This window comes from Aptenodytes forsteri, unplaced genomic scaffold, assembly GCF_000699145.1.
Source record: "Aptenodytes forsteri isolate BGI_AS27 unplaced genomic scaffold, ASM69914v1 Scaffold257, whole genome shotgun sequence".
NCBI lineage: Eukaryota > Metazoa > Chordata > Aves > Sphenisciformes > Spheniscidae > Aptenodytes > Aptenodytes forsteri.
In genome coordinates, this window is record NW_008795194.1 from 311,297 (window position 1) to 328,596 (window position 17,300).

A 17,300-nucleotide genomic window follows, 5' to 3' on the forward strand; every position below is an offset into this window, starting at 1 on the left:
TTATAAAAAAAAAAAAAAAAAAAAAAAAAAAAAAAAAAGCAGGATTTATGGTGCATCATAATTGATTTGGGGACTGAAGCTTGAAGGAAGACAACAAGGAAAATGAAATTAACTTCCTGTTTGCATACTGAGTTTATTTGAAAGGGGGGGGGGAGAAAAAACAAAAAATGCTTTCTTTATGTTACTGTAGTATTCTGTGAATTAGCAAATGGAATTAGCTCAAAAAGCGTTCTAGTGAACAGTAGAACCAGTACGACATCAGTGCCGGGAATGTGGGGAAGACTTCTCCCCTTTTTGGCAGGGGGGAGCTGTCAGATTGATTCTTCTGATTTTGTGAAGCCATATGCTATGCACTGCTAGTAGTAAATGTTTTTAGTAACAGAAGTCTCTATCCCTCAAATTTTTAGTAAAAACCTTAAAGAAAAAGTGTGAAGGTTTGTTTTCGTGTTGCTTGTCAAAACTAAGAAGAATTTTCAGTGTTAGAAAAGTGAGTTGCATTTGTGCTAATTAAAAACAACAGGAGAAGACCTCTCAGCAGAGTACAAAAATCCTGAAATAGAAGTTACCTTAAAAATAGTTATTTGATCAGACACTTGGTATTCCTGCTCTAGCTGAATGTCAGATATATTTTTCAGTAAGTTCATAACTTGTCAATGTAAACTTGGTATATACATGTGAAGTGTCATGTTAAGTGCTATGTAGAATCGACCGCCAGGGATAAAAATCTTGCTTAGCTATCACAGCATGTGAAATTAAAACTTATGCTCAATTTTCTCTTTTTCCCTTCAAGCGTTATCGGACACCTTCCAGATCCAGGTCAAGAGATCGATTCCGACGCAGTGAAACTCCTCCACATTGGAGGCAAGAAATGCAAAGAGCTCAAAGAATGAGAGTGTCTAGCGGAGAACGATGGATAAAAGGGGACAAGTAAGATCAATTCTTTCTGGAGTATAGGCATTGAAATTATATATTAAAAGTAATACCAGTCACCTTAGATTTTTAATTACAGTTACTACCAAAAATCCAGGGCGCTGACTTGGTTATTCCATTACTTAACTGTGTCTGATTTTAATCACGCTACTGTAAATACATAGTTATTAATATAGCTGACCTAATGTGATTTAAGTTTCAGTTGTGAAGCTGTCTCACTTCTGACTTAATTTTTCAGAGTGGAGGGGATTCAAAATATTAAAAAAATCCTATCTTTCTCTCTCCAAGGAGTGAAATAAATGAAAACAAGAAAGATAATCAAAAAAGCCCAGGAAGAGGAAAAGAGAGGAAAGTATCAGACCACAGGCAAGTTTCTGAAAGTCCAAGCAGAAGAGGGGAAAAAGAGAAGAAAAAAGATCACAAATCCAGCAGTAAAGACAGGGAGACAAGAAGGAATTCAGAAAAAGATGACAAGCATAACAAAAGCAAGGCCAAGAAAAGAGCTAAATCTAGAAGCCATAGTAAAAGCCGAGAGAAATCAAAAAGTAAAGAAAGAGACTCTAAGCACAGTAGACATGATGAAAAGAGAATAAGATCAAGAAGCAAAGAGAGAGACCATGAGAAAGGTAGAGAAAAAGAAAAGCGCTATGATTCTAGAGGGAGAGATAAAGAAAGAAGTAGGAGCAAGGAGAGAAGCAAAAGGGCAGGCTCAAGAAGTAATGAACAAGACCATAGGAGGAGTAAAGACAGGGAGAAACGTAAGTCAAGAAGCAAAGAGCGTGAGCATGCTAGAGGAAAACATAGTTCCAGCAGTAGAACAAGGGATCGAAGCAAAAGCCGAGATAGGGGTAGGAGAGGAAGATCGAGAACCAGAGACAGAGATCGCAGTAGAAGTAAAGACTATTCAAGGAATAGAGATAGAGAAACAAGAAGAAGAGGAAGATCAAGAAGCAGAGAAAGGAGAGGTACGCCAGATAAATACAGAGGAAGAGAAAATAGGAGGAGGAGAGAATCAAGGAGCTCAGAGAGGGAGGAAAGTCAAAGCAGAAACAGGGACAGGTATTCAAATAGAGAAAGTAGAAGCTCATATAAGAGGAATGATACCGAAAGCCAAAGGAAGAGGCGTTCAAAAAGCCGTGAAAGTAGCAGTCCTGAATCCAGTAAAGATAAGAAGTCTAGTAGAGATCAGGATAGAAGTCCAGACTCAAAAAAGAGACCAAGTAGCAAAGAGAGAGAATCAAAAAAATCATATTCACGCAGCAGTAAAGAAAAGGAAAAGACCAGATCCTCAGCAGAAAAAGAAATAAACCAAAAATCAAAGAGTCAGGAAAGAGATCATGCCCCTAGTAAGGATAAAAAGTCTGATCATGAAACAAGTCCTGGAACAGATGACGACAGGCACGGATGAGTTTGTGGACTTAATGTTTCCATTGTCTCAAAGTTTTAGAGACATTTTGGGGAACGCCTTTTTTTAAGATGTGGACTTCAGTTTGGTCTTTTGATAATCTAAAACCTGGATCATTTGTACTGCTAAAGTTTTAATAAACTTGAAATGAAAAACGAATTATATGTGTAATACAGTGTGCTGTGTTTCAAATATTTCATTGGTTTAGTATCCTTCTTGTGTGTTGGCAGCTAGAAAGGTAACTTCTATGCTGCGTTTATTTTTTACCTGATGAACTTAGTTTAGTGCAAACAGTGGCTGCCTGTGAAGAAGCTTGTTTCATGTGTGAAGAAGAAAGCTGCAAGTATACTACATGTCATCTTAAAGCTAGGAGAATGTTGCAAGGTGTCTATGACTCCAGTGTTGCTACATCTGTATTTCAGTAGGTATAAATCCTAAGGAAATTAATTTATAGAGGAAAATTACGTTGGTTTTTTTGTAATCACAAAGTGAATTAATTTAAGTAAATCTTCACTGTTTGTGCTTCTGTCACTGCCAGCAGGAGAATTCATTCATGCTGTAAGGCGGTCATCTGTGTTTGGGAGTTATTTCTTTGTCCAAAAAAAATTTTTTTGAAGTGCTCATCAGTGTAATTTTTTTCCCTGTAACCTCCTTTTCTGTTCCATGCTTTCATGTTTGTCTACTGCAGAAAATTCAGCTTGAATGCTTCAGGCTACCCTGCCTCAGTTGCTAATTAATGGATGCACAGAGATGAAACAGATTACCAGAATTCACAGTGGGTGTCATAATAAGGAACCAGGAAATCCTTTCTACTCTTGCTGCTTCTTAGCAGGCTATGAGAAAACTATTTCAGTTCACCAATACTGTTTTTTGGGGTAGTTGAAGCAGAACTTCAAGTAATGTTTTAAGACAGGCTCTTAATTTTTTTTTAAAACAAAAATCTGCTTCCTTCCCTGCATCCCCTCATTCTAAAGACTGTACTGTGAATTCCCCCTCATTCTCTTACTACATGTGTGTCTTCCTCAGACCAATCCCCTCCCTTTTCTGCTTTCCTCTCCTGCCTCTAGGACACACCCCTGTTTCTTTCTCACCACCACACCTTCATACGAAAGAGGAGGAGGTTGGCTTGTGTTGCTGCAGGAGTGCCCGCATATGTGCCATCACCAAAGAGCAGGTGGTGTGTGGTAACTTAACGTAGTGGGCTGAGAGGAGGATAGATTCGGTACAAACCCCAACACTTCTTTCAGTCCTTTCAACTGTTCACACCAAAGGCTGGCAAATCTTGAAATGCCTGAAGAGAAGTGACAAGCATTAATGTAAAGCTGTGTCAAAGCAAAACAATGTTTTAATAGCTGATTTTTTTTTGGCAGATCTTTGAGTGTATGACATAACTTGTTCTTACTGTCTTTGTTATGAGTTTGTCAGCATTTTTGCTATATAACCCCCTTTGTGATCAGTGTGTGTCTACAGTAGATTAGCAGAACTGCTGAAACTTGGCTTGACATTGTGATCCAGACAGTTGTTATTCTAAAGGAAAATAAAATAGTTGTGTCTTGAAAGCAAAAGAAAAATACAGGATTGTGAACAACATAAGCAACCTTTTTAAGGGAAGAAAACTAGAAGTGTGTAGTGTTACTTTTTAGCAGAATAGTTAGCGGAGCTGCTGTGGAGCTGCTTTGGCTATCAACTTTTTTTTTTCCCATGTTTTAGTATGAATTTTGCATTGCAGTGGTCATTTTATGCAGAATGTGTAAAAATGTTTTCCAAGCCCACATGTGGGTGGATGATATAGCTGTTACTTAAGAGAGCTTATAGGAGTGAACTGAAGACCTGTATAGTGGACTTGTTCTGTGTGAAGCCACTCTGAACTCCTTTGGAGAAGTTGTAGTCCTATTTTGGGGACTTTAGTAAGAAAAAGCTAGGAAGTTAGGTTCAAGAGAATTGTATGGCAGCTTGGACAAAGGCTTCCTCAGTGCGTTTATGCTGTGCTATGCATGCCATGTTCTTCAGAGTCTCATTTAAAAACTAACTGTTTGCAATGTTTTTTCATTATTTTTTACGGAGCTGACCCACAAGCAAACTATTGCTGAAGAAGTATGTTTGCACTACTGAGAATGTTCTTGCCAATACCACTGAAGCTCATAAAAGCATGTGAACAAACCAACCAACCCTCAACTATATTGACTCTGCTGTAGAAGAGGGGAAAAAAAATCCAGTCAGCCAGCAGTAAGGCAATCCATAGGAATTGTTAAAAAATGTTACGTCTTTAATTTAAAATCTCAAAATGGAGATTATATCCAATTGTAGTTTGCAGTTGTGTGTAACCAGTTATTTCAAAAGATGCACTTGTATACCCTATCATATGGATTTTTTTGTTATAATTCAGAAAATTATTTGTACAAGTTAAACGAGTTTGAATTCTTTCATAGCACGTTAAAATTCGAGTTGGTGGCGCAAAGCTAATTTTGTTGTTTTTAATGTACTTTGTAAGAAGTTGGTTACTTTTAATTGCACATGGTGGGATACACTTGATCTCTTGATGAATGCGTGCCTTGCCTGTATCTGATGGTAAATTGTTTTAGTGCCAATCACTTTGTTTAAACTGAAACACAACAATTGCAGTCCTGTAAGAGGGAGGATTTGCCAGATTTGTGCTTTTTTTTCTATCAAACTGGAAATTGAGAATGCTGATAACAATTTAGTGGGACTGAAGCACAGTCCCATGGACAGCAAGATGTCCCCAAGCACCAGTGAGCTCTTGTGGCTTTGTGAGGCACCGACTACTGCTCTTGCTGTCCTGGAACCGTTTCTTCCCTCGATGGCAGAGCTTTCCTGTTCCCAGCCTCACAGTAACCGCCTTGTGCTGTAGTCACAGAGTAGCTCAATGCTGTCTTTGGCAGCTGTGTCACAGGTCGTTGGCTTTTGGCTTAGAGAACTGAACCGGAAGCATATTTGAAAGCAATACTTAACATATACCAGAGGTAGTCAAAACAATGCTCGTGGTCTTTCATTGCAAATGGGGAAAAAAGTACATTTAGAGGACAGCTTTTTCTGTCAGTACCCCAGAACTGACCTTACCAGAGAATCTGTGAACCTCAAGACTCAAGGTAAAATGAGGGCAGGGAGTACTGGACTAACTTTGTAAGCATATGTTTAAGAGTATGTACAGGCTTGACATAATTTCCAAAGGTTAGACATGTATTCTCTGTTGTATTGACGATACTGACATTTTACTAGTACCATACAGCCTGTGTACACATGGAATGCTGAATTTAGTATTGGCAGTAGCTTTCCAAACTTTGTCAGAAAAAGACCGTTATTTGATGTTGGATTTTCTGGGTACTGCCATCAACTCGGAAGCACAAATTCTTACTGAGGGTGGGTGGATATAATGTAAGGTGGTGTAGACACTATTGCCTGTAAAAGATGTGTTGCTGTCTGCTAATTTTTTGACATGGCCACAGTGTTTCAGTTGTTGCTTTGTTTTTGATTTTTGGTTTTTTTAAGAAAAGGAAAAAAAAAAAAGGCTATGGTTACATTTTAACCCTTTGTTCTATCCAGTTGTCAAAATTTTAACCTGAAACTTCTCACTTGCAACTTGAAATCCCACATTACGGACTTTTCTTGCAGTGGTCTTTGTCAGATGCCCTGAAGAATTTGCAGTGATCCCCTAACAATGTCTAATTTGTAATAGTGTCAGTCTGGCAAGTGGATTTTAGATTAATGTAAACATAAAAGCAGCAGTCCTTTAGCCGCCTTTGCTGAACTGTTGATTTATTGTTGATCTATTGAAGAAAATAAAGTATTTTTGGACACACTTTCTAGGGGCATAGTAGACTTATTGCTTGTCTGATTGACAAAAACCATGCTTTTAGGACTTTCCTTATAATAGAAAACTTAGAGATATACATACTATGCTTTATCAAAGACCTCTCTTAAATCACCTATGTATTCTCTCTCTCCAATACTTGAAGAACAACTTTGTGAGAAAAGGCAGTAGTATTTTAGCAGAAGCCATGAGTTAATTTTTTTTTTTGTCAACTTAACCTGGAGGATACCAGTGACAAAATTGATCTTCACACTTCTAGAATCAGTGTGATAGAAATGTAAAGAACTGTTACTTGCCCTTTCCTTCTTTTGCTGAAATTAGTAATTTTCCTAATGCAGTATTTAACCAAATTATTCAAGAAAATGCCTATCAAAAAGTCTGTGAACTCTGCATTTTGCAAAATTTGAATTTGGTACAATTCTGCAGTTGCCTAGCATAAAACTTTAGCTTTCCATTTTGTTGCATGTGTACTTTTAGTGTAATTCTTACTTCTTACCCTGGAACAATTCATGTCGTTAGGAACACCGTTCTAACAAAACTTGTGTTGCATAAAAGCAAAAAGTAATATTCACCTGCTTTTAAAAAAAAAAAAAAAGCTATCACACCCAAATAAGTTTTCTAATTTTAGTATAAGGTTTCACAAAAGGAATACCAGTAATAAAATATAACGGAAGTGGTGAGTTTAGATAGTAAAACTATGTAAAGGTACCTTTTGTTGAAGAATTAAATTAGTGTCCTTCCTTAATCATAAAGTCATTCAAATGAAACTAATAGGGCAGTTAACATGAGTAAGTTCAGAGGACAGATCTTAAACTGCTAAATATGCGTATGATTGGTTTTAAATTTGTATTCATAAAAGTTCTAACACTAACATTAAAAGGACTAAATAAACTGAGCTAATGCAGCACCCCGACTTTGAATTGAAATTTTGCAATATGCAAAGCACTTAAGGAAACTTGCTATTTTTGGTAGGAAGTTAGACATTTCTATACATCCTATACATATCCCTATAACTGTATATAAAAAGTAGTCAGCGTGTGGCTTTAGCCATAACTGCTAATGAAAAGAATGGTTGGAAGGATTGGAAAGAAGTTAGGCCTATTAATTTATGAATAGTGGTAAGAGGAACTAGCTGATAACTGGTTTCCTCCACCAGCTGAAAGAATTGTGGTTAATTATACAGGCAGTATTGTGCATGTAGTATTTAGCAGAGTATTTGGAAACCTCAGTCTTTTGGACATTTTGTAATTTATAGTTCCCAACAGAGAAGATGATCCAATTGTCAGCTGGGAGATTGAGTTCTTGATATGAAATGTACAACTTGTGTATTAAAGTACTTCTCAGAAATAAATGCTTTTTTGCATATTTGTTAGTGTATTCCATGTGTCTGCCATGTATGCTTCTTGCAGTATTACTTGGCATCCTCTGTATTTAGAGTAATACTCGCTTCTAAGTCATATGGCGCAACCTGTGTGTAAATGTGCTTGTGAGTGTCCGATCTCCAGCCTTTTAAAGTGGTAGTACTGTCTGTACAGATTTACAAGGTATGGTGATTTGATGTTAGGATACTGTCTCTTCAGTTAAACCAAGATCTATGCATTTTTACCGAAGATACGAATAGTCAGATTTTATTCCATGCTAAATTGGATTATAGTGTTGAGTTATAGATGGAATTAGAATTTCTACTACAGAATGACAAATGACAGTCTATTCACTATCTATATATTGAAACATATAAAAATGCAGCCATATAATGAAGCTGATCTAGTGTCTTATCACTAATTTTTTTGCTAGTTGCAAACTTTGATCTTGTACTTACACAAACCCAACAGTCTTTTTGTGTGTGTGAAGCAGAATAGTTTTCACTAGTTACAGAAGAACTACCTGTTTGATGATGTGAATTTAAATTTAGTGGTAGGAGAGCTTACAGTCAGTTTAGAAATGAGTGAAGGAACAAGTTTTTATCAAAAAGTCACCTACACCAGTATCCCAGCCTGGCAACTTGGCTGTGCTGGCAGCAGAGTGCTTAGGAGAAAGCAGGAAAGTGCTTTTCCCATTCCCTCCGTCAGTTCAGAAACTTGAGTGCTGGATACACACAGTCTTGCTGCAGACATCTCTTTCCCATAATGGGTTAAAGACTCATCCAGTACCACAACTTTCTCAAGACAGTATTCCTATCTTCCATTGCATTCTCTGAAGTAAAAGTAGAAAACTCACAAATAACAGGTACACTCAACATATTGATCTTATTGTTACAGACAGATGCTTGTAAACAGCTTACTCAATTTTATTATTTGCTCAATAAGAATTTTAAGCCAAAACATAAGGTTTGAATTAAGTCTGGAGGCCTAGCAATACTCAGAGTACAGTACAGATGAATTGATAGTTTACCTTTGGTTGTTACTGCTTGACTTCCTAGAAAGTGAATCTACTGCTTTGTTCCATAATAAAACTAGAGTAGTTACAGGTACAGTTGCAAGCTATGGCTGTAGCTACGGTACTTGTTTCTTGAGCTGAAGTTGAGTATAGGCAGGTTCTGGCAAACAGCATGCCTTGTAACTTGCTCCAGAGTTAGCTTCAGCTGTTGGGCACTGATAGGTTTTGCAGGCACATATAACTTGTAAGGAGGCAGTGGCTAGCTTCTTATTCCTTAGGAGATACTTCTGTAGTTGTCAGATATATTTCTGAAGAAAGAAACAGAGTTTAAGTCTTACTGTGTAATTAGGAACTACTGTACAGGTAATTCTATATGCACTAATAGGTTGTAACTGAAACTAATGCAGAAATACTTGTCCTATAGCAGTAATGTAATACTAAGCTTTACCAAAGATAGACCACTTTCTCCCTTGTCCACTGTGCCAGTTGCTGGATTCGTATTTCCCAGATCTCAGTAGTCTCATACCTTTGATCCCATCTCTGGTCTGCTCAGTAACTTGCTTGCTTCTTCCAGTACATGTTGCTGCTTTCTAACCTTTGCCTGTTTTTTCTTTACATAGAACAGGAGTCAGACCAGGTGCTACTCATTTGAGGGGGCAATTACTATTATGTTAACAGAGATACAATGTTGAATTTTATTGGACCTGCAGTTCTGATGTTCAAGCTCTTCAGCACCTAACAGAATTGTGCATTTCTCTGGAAAATGTATTGGAGATGAGGAAACCCACAGAAAAAGAAAGTGCCATGCTGGTTTATGCAAGATAGTACCAACCAGCTATGAACTATGGTTTAAGACTGCTTTCTAGAGATTGGTTTAACAGATTAGAGGGCAGGTTTGAATCATTTATGTATCCACTTAGGTATCTAGTTCTTAATGCCAAAGGCATTAAGAACTAGATACCTAAGTGGATACATAAATGCATTAAGAGCAGCTTAGATTGTAGTGGTGGCAGTGCAGGAGTGTAAAGGGAATGACTACACACATTACAAGCACAACTTCATTTATTTTAAACAGAAAGGAATTAATTTAAGATAATTCCACAGATGACATCTCCTATGTTCTTGTCACACCTCTAGCCTTCATTTCAACTCCCTCTGAAGTCTTAGCCTTCAGAGATGAGGTGGGTTTTTTGTGTTGGGGTTGTTTGGGGTTTTTTTTGAGCTATTTATAAGTAGTGAATTTTCCTTCTCCCAAAGATGCACTGCCAGAACAAGAAGGAAGATTACAGACTAGTTATAGCACTCTTCCCTTCAAGAGATACCAGAAAGGTGTAAATTAATAACAGGCATCTGAAAGAATTTAACTATTAGAACAAATTATTTGACCGAACGCAACCGGTGAGCTTTGAAAAAAATTTTTTCTTTTCTTTTTCAGGAGCAGAGCCAGTCTGTATTGGGACATGAAAATGTCCATCCTTAATAGTCCCATGGTGCCAACTCTTCTGTTCATGAGTAGTTTAGGCATCCTCTTCAAGATTCCTCAGAGCTGAGCAGTAGGAAAGACTGTAATGTTAAAAGAACTTGAACAGAACTAGTAACTCCAACGTGGAACACTACCTAACAGTGAAGAGCTGCACAGTGAGTTAACTCAAATTCCCTTAGGATATGAGGCATTTTAGAAAGCTTCTCTCTTCCATTTCATAGGTAAGAGTTGTATTAGATCCATGACAACAGTACTGTCTTACATGGCTACCATAGCCATGCAGGTACCAGCTGTGTTACTGCTGGGAGAATACCATGTTAAACCCTGGAAACCCACATGTTCAAACTTAAGTTGCTGCTCTACTTCCAGAGTTGGGTGACAGGTTTGGAAAAAATGCAGTTTGATTTAAGGTCTCTGTTTCAGTCCCTCTGAGGGTTGCCTTGCATTTCTAAGGTCTTGGCCACCTAATAAGGCTGATACTTACTATGTTTCTCATCTGCTACAACCTCCTGAAGTAGCACACCATCTGAGTGGGTGCTTTGTTGAGCAAAACCAAAGCAATTAAAAAAAGTAATTAAAGTTTACTAGTCAAATTATTTCTCAAAGCATATTCTGATTTGCTAGCTATTTAATTAAAACTTCAGCTAATAACTAATACAAGTAGTGATGCTAGGCATTAGATTAGAGGTACCTCTCAATTAGCAGATTCTTCCAGGTCAGCAATTTCCTTTCTTATCAGCTGCAGTTGATATCCCTGTATTTTGTTGCCATCTTTAAATGTTAGTTGAAAAGGATCTCCGGTGGTCAGCTAGACCAACCTCCTGCCTTGCATGGGACATCTTTAAAGCCTTCATCAGTGGTGATTCTACCACCTCTGGCCATTCTGATCCAGTGTCATCACACTGTGCTCCTGGTGAAGCAGGTTCTCCTGACTACTCAGCCTGATGTCCCATGTCACAATTTGTTATATCCATCACCTCACTCTGCTGAGAAGAGTTTGGCTCTGCTGTATTTGTAACTACCCTTCAAGCAGTTGTAGGCTGTTAGTTAGATCACTTCTTAGTCTCCTTATTGCCAGACTGAATGAGCCCAGCTTTCTCTGTTTATTTCTCATCTCAGTCTGTTGAATACCTTTCATCTGCTTCTACTTGCACAAGGAGCTGTTCTCTTTGCCTATTCCCTGTCTTCCTGTTTTCCTCAACATATCATGAACATCAAACTGATTTTAGCCTTCTGTATTATTCCTGCAAGCAGCCTTCTATTCTTGCCTTTCATGTAGGACAACTGTAAAAGACAATTAGATGTTACAAGAATGCTTTGTCACTGAAAATTTTAGTGCCTCAAGTATTTCTGCATGTTCTTAAAACACTTGAGTGTTGGTTTTTTTTTTTTGCCTAGTTTTATAGAGGATTACTCACTAGGGTTAGTCATTTAAAGCAAGCACACAAAGCATGCGCGTCTCAGTCAATGGAATAAAGTGACATCATGAGTCATGGTAGATTTTTTTCATGCTGAATTTGGGTAACTAAATCTGTATTTAGCCAATGTGCTTTAAAGTTACACAGGATTCCTACTTCACTCTAGGTGTACTGAAAGGAAGAATTGTTTTCTGGTACTTGAGTTTGGTATTTCTGTAGATGTTCAAAGTAAAAGGGGTATAAGCCCCATGGAAGCAGGCTGTAGACTTCAAATGCAGACATACATAATCTGCAGAACAGGGTGTTTATTGAAGTTGAGTAGGAAATGAGGCTGCAATCCACCTTGCTTCTTGCTGCTGTGGAGGTAGACTAAAACCGATTTAACTCACCAATTGCATGGTAGTGAGCATGTGTAAATATGCACTTAGGGATGCATTTGGAGCATTATCAAGCTCTGCAGATTTTAGCACCACTTCTGCTGTAGTCAATGCTTCTTCTCAAGGCTCCAGCTTCTGCGATCAAAAGGCTTTAATAAAAGTTTCCATTCTTTCTGCTTGCTGAAAAAAGCTTGAAGTAGTAAAAGGAGCACTGGCTCAGAGAGAAGGGAAATAAATTTTTCATTAGCGAACTAAGAAAAAACATATTTAGAGACAATGTCACAAGTTAATTACCATGTCTCTCTTTTTAAAATATACTTTCCAAAATCAATTACTTCAAGATAATTGGAGAGAACTCTGTGTGACTTGTAGTTGATAGTGCAGCAACGTTAGCATTTTAGTTTAGGTCAGAAGTGAGATTTTGAAACAAGTCTCTTGATTGTTCCTACTTACTGTGTTTTGGTTCACATTACACAGCGATCACAAACTGGACCCTTCTGGATGAAACAAACAGGAAGATGTGCTCCAACCAGTGATGGGCATTCAGCCCTGACACCAGGCTACAGCTATTCTGGGCAAAACCTCTGAAAACAGATGCATCGTGGGTGTCAAGTTCTCAGCAGCAACTTCCTCACTCCACAAACGAGGCCCTTATGGGCCACGCTAACTGACATGGGTACAGAGAGTCAGTCAGCTCCACCGAGCCATGTCCTGCTGTCCAAAACCAGCGCAGCAGCCCAGACCACAGCAGGACTGACCAACCAGGAGAATACCTGGGTCTGTGCAGGGCTTTAAGGGGCACGCAAGCTGTAACACTCCTACACAATGCCAAGTGTTTGCTCAGTCCCTGAGCAAGCTGGGGGCTTGTGTACATTTGGCAGGAGGAACATGGATGTTGTTACATCAGCCATCCTTCCCCATCTCCCCCCAGTTTTGTTTTTTTTTGTTTTTTTTTTTTTTTTGATACCATACATATATACTATGCCACTCTTGCAGTTGTCCTAGTTAGAAAGGCCACATCTTGTTCCCTCCTTGGATGCTTGGAGAAGAGAATAAAAGTTATATCCAGTAATGGCACTGATTCAGTTACTCACTGTCTTTATCGCCGAAATACTTGATCCTTACGAAAAGCAGTTTCTCTCCGAGCATCGTAGTCCAAATCCGCTTGCTTTTCCTGCTGTTTTTTTGCCTGCTTTTCAGCCTGATGAAGAAAAGGGATGTTAGTTGATACTTGTCAAATATAAACTCGGGGAAGTTAGCCAGGGGGTGGGGACCGCTGTTCGAGAACTGGCTGGGCATTGGTCAGCGGGTGGTGAGCAATTGCATTGTGCATCACTTGCTTTGTATATTTTTATCGTTATTATTTTCCCTTCCTTCTCTGTCCTATTAAACTGTCTTTATCTCAACCCACCGGATTTTACTTTTTTCCTCCAATTCTCTCCCCCATCCCACTGCTGGGGGTGGGGAGTGAGTGAACAGCTGTGTGGTGTTTAGCTGCCTGCTGGGTTAAACCACAACACATCCCTTCCCGCTTCTCTCCCCTGCCATACCCCCCCCAAAAAGGGTATGTTGAATAGCTGAGTGAACATCAGCGTTAGCTGCTGCTCTTTGGTGACCTGACCCCAGAAGACAAGAGAGGAGTAGTGGCATGGTTCAAAAAAATGGCATAATGATACAGGACAGGATGTGATCTGTCATTGTTTATCTCTTTCTTATTACCAGCCCTCCCAAGTAATCCTCCCCAACCAAGTCAGCCTGGAAGAGGCTTCTGTTCCACCGCTCTGAGAGGAGGCTGGTCCCCAACATCAGCACCTGTGGTGCACACAGGTAAAAAACAAACAAAATGCACACATCACACCCACAGCAAGCTTCCTCTTTCTCTCCCACCCAGGAGATCTAGTACTATGGGTTTAGATATGTGCTTCTTTCTGAGGGGGCTGACAGGGTACAGCTCTTCTATTTACCATTTGCTGGATCTGAATTTTCTGTACTTCCATGCTTGCATCATGTTGTTTTTGTTTCTTGGCTTTTTCCATTTCCAAGTAGATACGATCTGCTGTCATCCACTGATTATGATCCTTCTCATCCTCTGCTTTTTCCTCTCTCTCCTTTTCCTCTTTCATCTTCATCTGTGTTTTACAAAATACACAATTAAAGTTAACCAAGGAGCTAGCCTGCTATCTTTCGGCAGAAGCAGCCCTGTATCTGTGTTCTGATAAGCACGGTCATTGTGGCTGGCCAGTGTCCAAGCCCAGGGTTTTTAGCAGCCCTGGCAGATGTGTGCCCAACACAGAAGTGGGAGAGGGAGAGAAGACACCAGGAAAGGTGTCAGCGGATCTGATGAAGCATGCTGATGCATGGCACCAGAGCCACCAGCTGTGATCTCAGCCAGGCTCCTCAGTTGGAGCAACCAGTGGAGAGTCTGGAAAATGCACAAATTACTAACAATTATAGAGCCTTCCAACTCTAATTTTTTGAGAGAGGATCATCACATGTACCGGTTGCACATTTAAGGGGTTAGTTTTGGAACTACAGATGGTAAATATGAGAGGTAGCTGCTAAGTGAGAACTTGCATGTGCGTCTCACTCAAGACGACTGTGCTAGAATCTATGGTGTTTCAAAAAGGTATTCAGAAGTACAAGCATATGACAGAGGAGTAAGAACAGACTAGGTTTAGGCTTACCACAGTGGCTCTGTGTTCAGCAATAGATTCAACGGCACTCTTTTTTTTTTCTTCTGTCTCTTTGGTTTTCTTTTGGTATTCGTCTTCTACCTCTGCAGCTCCTCTAGCAAGACGATCATCTTCAATCTTACATGCCCTATTCATCTGTGCAGTTAGTTGTTCAACAGCTTTGTCGTTGCGCTCCTGCATTAGCCTGCAGGAGAACATGAGCTACCATAACATACCAGGATATCTGCTCAGATTACCTGAGGTGCTGCTCCTAACAAAGCCAGCAATCCCACTTCCACCCCCAACAGCACCAATTACTACTGGAACTGGTAGGCATTTCTTCCAGACTTTCTACTTCTCTCAAGTTTTAATTACAGAAAAATTGCTTGCATCACAAAGTTCTGATTTTGCTGATATAAAAATTCAGAGTAACATTTGTCACAAAATTAAATTGCAAGTTTGAATCTTAATGCTGAAAACTGTAGCCCTAGACCCACCTATTAGTCTCTGCATCTTTTTCTCTTGTCAGATCAGCCATCATTTCTTTTCCTTTAATATAAGCCTTAATCCGATCATCATCTTTGTCTTCTTTTTCTTTCTCTTCAGCTTTAATTACTTTCTGTTGAGCTACATACTCCTGTTTAAACAGAAAAGTACTTTTATTTCTATGCAGAATGAGATTTTGGAAACGTGAACTGAAAAAAAAAAATCTAGCAAAGACTTCAGGCCTAGCCTACAATAAGAGTTCTTTAGTTGTATCAGTAGAGAAGCTATAGAAGATAGCAACTCAGAGATGGAAGAGAATTCTCACAACCTACTTACCACAAACTACCACAAAAGTAAAATTAGTATGTGGTTGCAGCCCCAAGGACAGTATCTTTAAGTTATATTCTTTCCTCTACTTCCCCACTGGCTCCAACTGTACCGCTCCCATCCTGTGTATCATTCACACAGCACAGACTCTGAAGGGCTCAAATAGTAAGAGGCTGTAGAACCATAAAAATGTAAGGCGCAAGGCATTTTGTAATCGTGCAGAAATGGCAGTTTGAGTATATATAGCTTTTATTGCATATACAAGGTTGGGGGCAAATGGGGTAAAATTTGTATAATTTAGGTGACGAGTATGGGGGGGAAAAAAGCAAGTAGGGTTTCAGTGGGAATTCTCTCCTCTTACTCTCTCACATGCCAATGAATCATCACAGTACCTCCACTTCAGTCTCCCTGCTCAAGCAGGCAGGGGGAAGGAAACAGTAGGTGTGATAAATACATCTTAACTAATTTTCTAATCATCTCCAATCATAAAGGGAAAGGCAAGTTAAAAAGATAGTCATGTTCAGACTCAGGCTATTCCCTCTTCCTAACAAAGGGAAATGGGCTTAAAACAGAGCAGGTATGTGGAACCTAAATCCAGTTCTCAAGTGAAGGACAATCTCCTTGCTGTCTATATCAGACTTTTTCCATCATAGACCAGTCAAAGCTCAGATACCACATTACAGCTTCCAACAGGCCTTTCTCAAAAGCATGGAGGAAAAGACATAGCCTGCAACTGGCAGAGTAGGCATATGATCCAACGCTCCTGAAGCTGTCAGCAAACCTCCTGTTGCCAGTAGGCCCATTATTTGTGGGCCTAATACAACTCCAGGCAGCCAAGATGAAACAAGCATTTTGAACTCTCTGCTTTCCCGTTACTTACGTGATACAGCCTCTGGCGTTCAACTTTTTCCTCCTGTTCCTTTTCTTTTCCTCTCTGAATTTCCAGTTGGTACAATTGGTTCAATCTCTGTATTTGTTCCCCATCTCTTTTGTCTTCTAGCTTGGCCAGATCTGCCTGATGCTTGTGCTCCTTTATTCTGAATCAGGAAAAGGAGTTGAATAAATGGGCTAGGGATCGCATGAAGTAATGAACAGATAGGGATTCTGCACATCTACAGATACTTTAACAGTAAAAAACCCAATACTTTGAAGTGAAAGTAGAATGTCAGAGATCAAAAACAGAACCAGTTTTTAAAAGGTAGCTGCAAACCCTTTGGCCAAAGCTCAGTCCTAGTGCAAGGGTGCTGGTTAAGCCTATACTAGCAAAAGCAAACATGACCAGCATATGGACTCGAGTATTAGACTGAATTTGATTAGCCTGTTTAATTGTTAGCCCACTCCCTGTACAAGCTGGGCCTTTGCCAGCTAGCTGTCTTCCAAGAAGTGCCACGGCACTGTGCAAGACACAGCCATGGTCATCAGCCTGTGCTAGCTGGATGCATGAATGATTCTGGGCTGGGGGAAGCAGCAATAGTAAGAGTTTTGCCTTAGGGAGACAAGCCACTTTCTCTCAGTGCCAGAATATAGACCATCTTTAATTTATTAGGATAGGCACAGCCACTGGCAACAAGAGACATTTCTGAAGCTGGAGAACAGAATCACGGAGGAAACGGAGGGTGAGGAGAGGTGACAGGTTTTCGGCCTGACTGCTGAGTGAGGAAGATCAGAAACAACGATTTAAATGAGCTGAGTCACGCAGCCCCAGACATGGCACCCCAGCGGGCGCGCTGCTCCCGCCGCGAGAGGCCCGCCAAGGCCAGGGCGGAGGCCTGCTCCGCCAGAGAGGGGTCGCCTCAGCTAGGTTAGCCCCAAATAACCCCCCCTCCTGTCTTGCGTGCCCGGCGCGCCACCTCACTGGCAGCGCAGACGGGTCCTGACAGCAGGGAGCTGGCCACGAGAAGATTTTTTTTAACCCAAACCCCACTCCCCTCCCAACTCCTGAAGGCTCCGCCGCCGCCCGGCGAACCCCGCCGGACTCACTGCGCCAGCTGCCCCCG

At 40.0% G+C, this 17,300-nt stretch overlaps 2 protein-coding genes across 2 annotated transcripts in view; one reads left to right on the plus strand and one right to left on the minus strand.

Annotated features, from left to right (window-relative positions):
- PPIG (peptidylprolyl isomerase G) overlaps positions 1-2,492 on the plus strand; it is a 27,305-nt gene extending 24,813 nt beyond the window's left edge. The window contains exons 11-12 of the mRNA XM_009278559.2: positions 791-927; positions 1,219-2,492. Coding sequence (XP_009276834.1) covers positions 791-927; positions 1,219-2,338 — 1,257 coding nt within the window. The 3' untranslated portion in view covers positions 2,339-2,492. The remainder of the gene's footprint in view (positions 1-790; positions 928-1,218) is intronic.
- A 5,899-nt stretch (positions 2,493-8,391) lies between these two features.
- The window catches only part of LOC103898392 (coiled-coil domain-containing protein 173-like), a 9,044-nt gene continuing 135 nt past the window's right edge, over positions 8,392-17,300 (minus strand). The window contains exons 2-8 of the mRNA XM_019471889.1: positions 17,284-17,298; positions 16,184-16,340; positions 14,988-15,127; positions 14,503-14,695; positions 13,783-13,947; positions 12,913-13,019; positions 8,392-8,848 (exon numbers count right to left, since the gene is read on the minus strand). Of these exons, the coding sequence (XP_019327434.1) occupies positions 12,918-13,019; positions 13,783-13,947; positions 14,503-14,695; positions 14,988-15,031 (504 nt within the window). The 5' untranslated portion in view covers positions 15,032-15,127; positions 16,184-16,340; positions 17,284-17,298 and the 3' untranslated portion in view covers positions 8,392-8,848; positions 12,913-12,917. The remainder of the gene's footprint in view (positions 8,849-12,912; positions 13,020-13,782; positions 13,948-14,502; positions 14,696-14,987; positions 15,128-16,183; positions 16,341-17,283; positions 17,299-17,300) is intronic.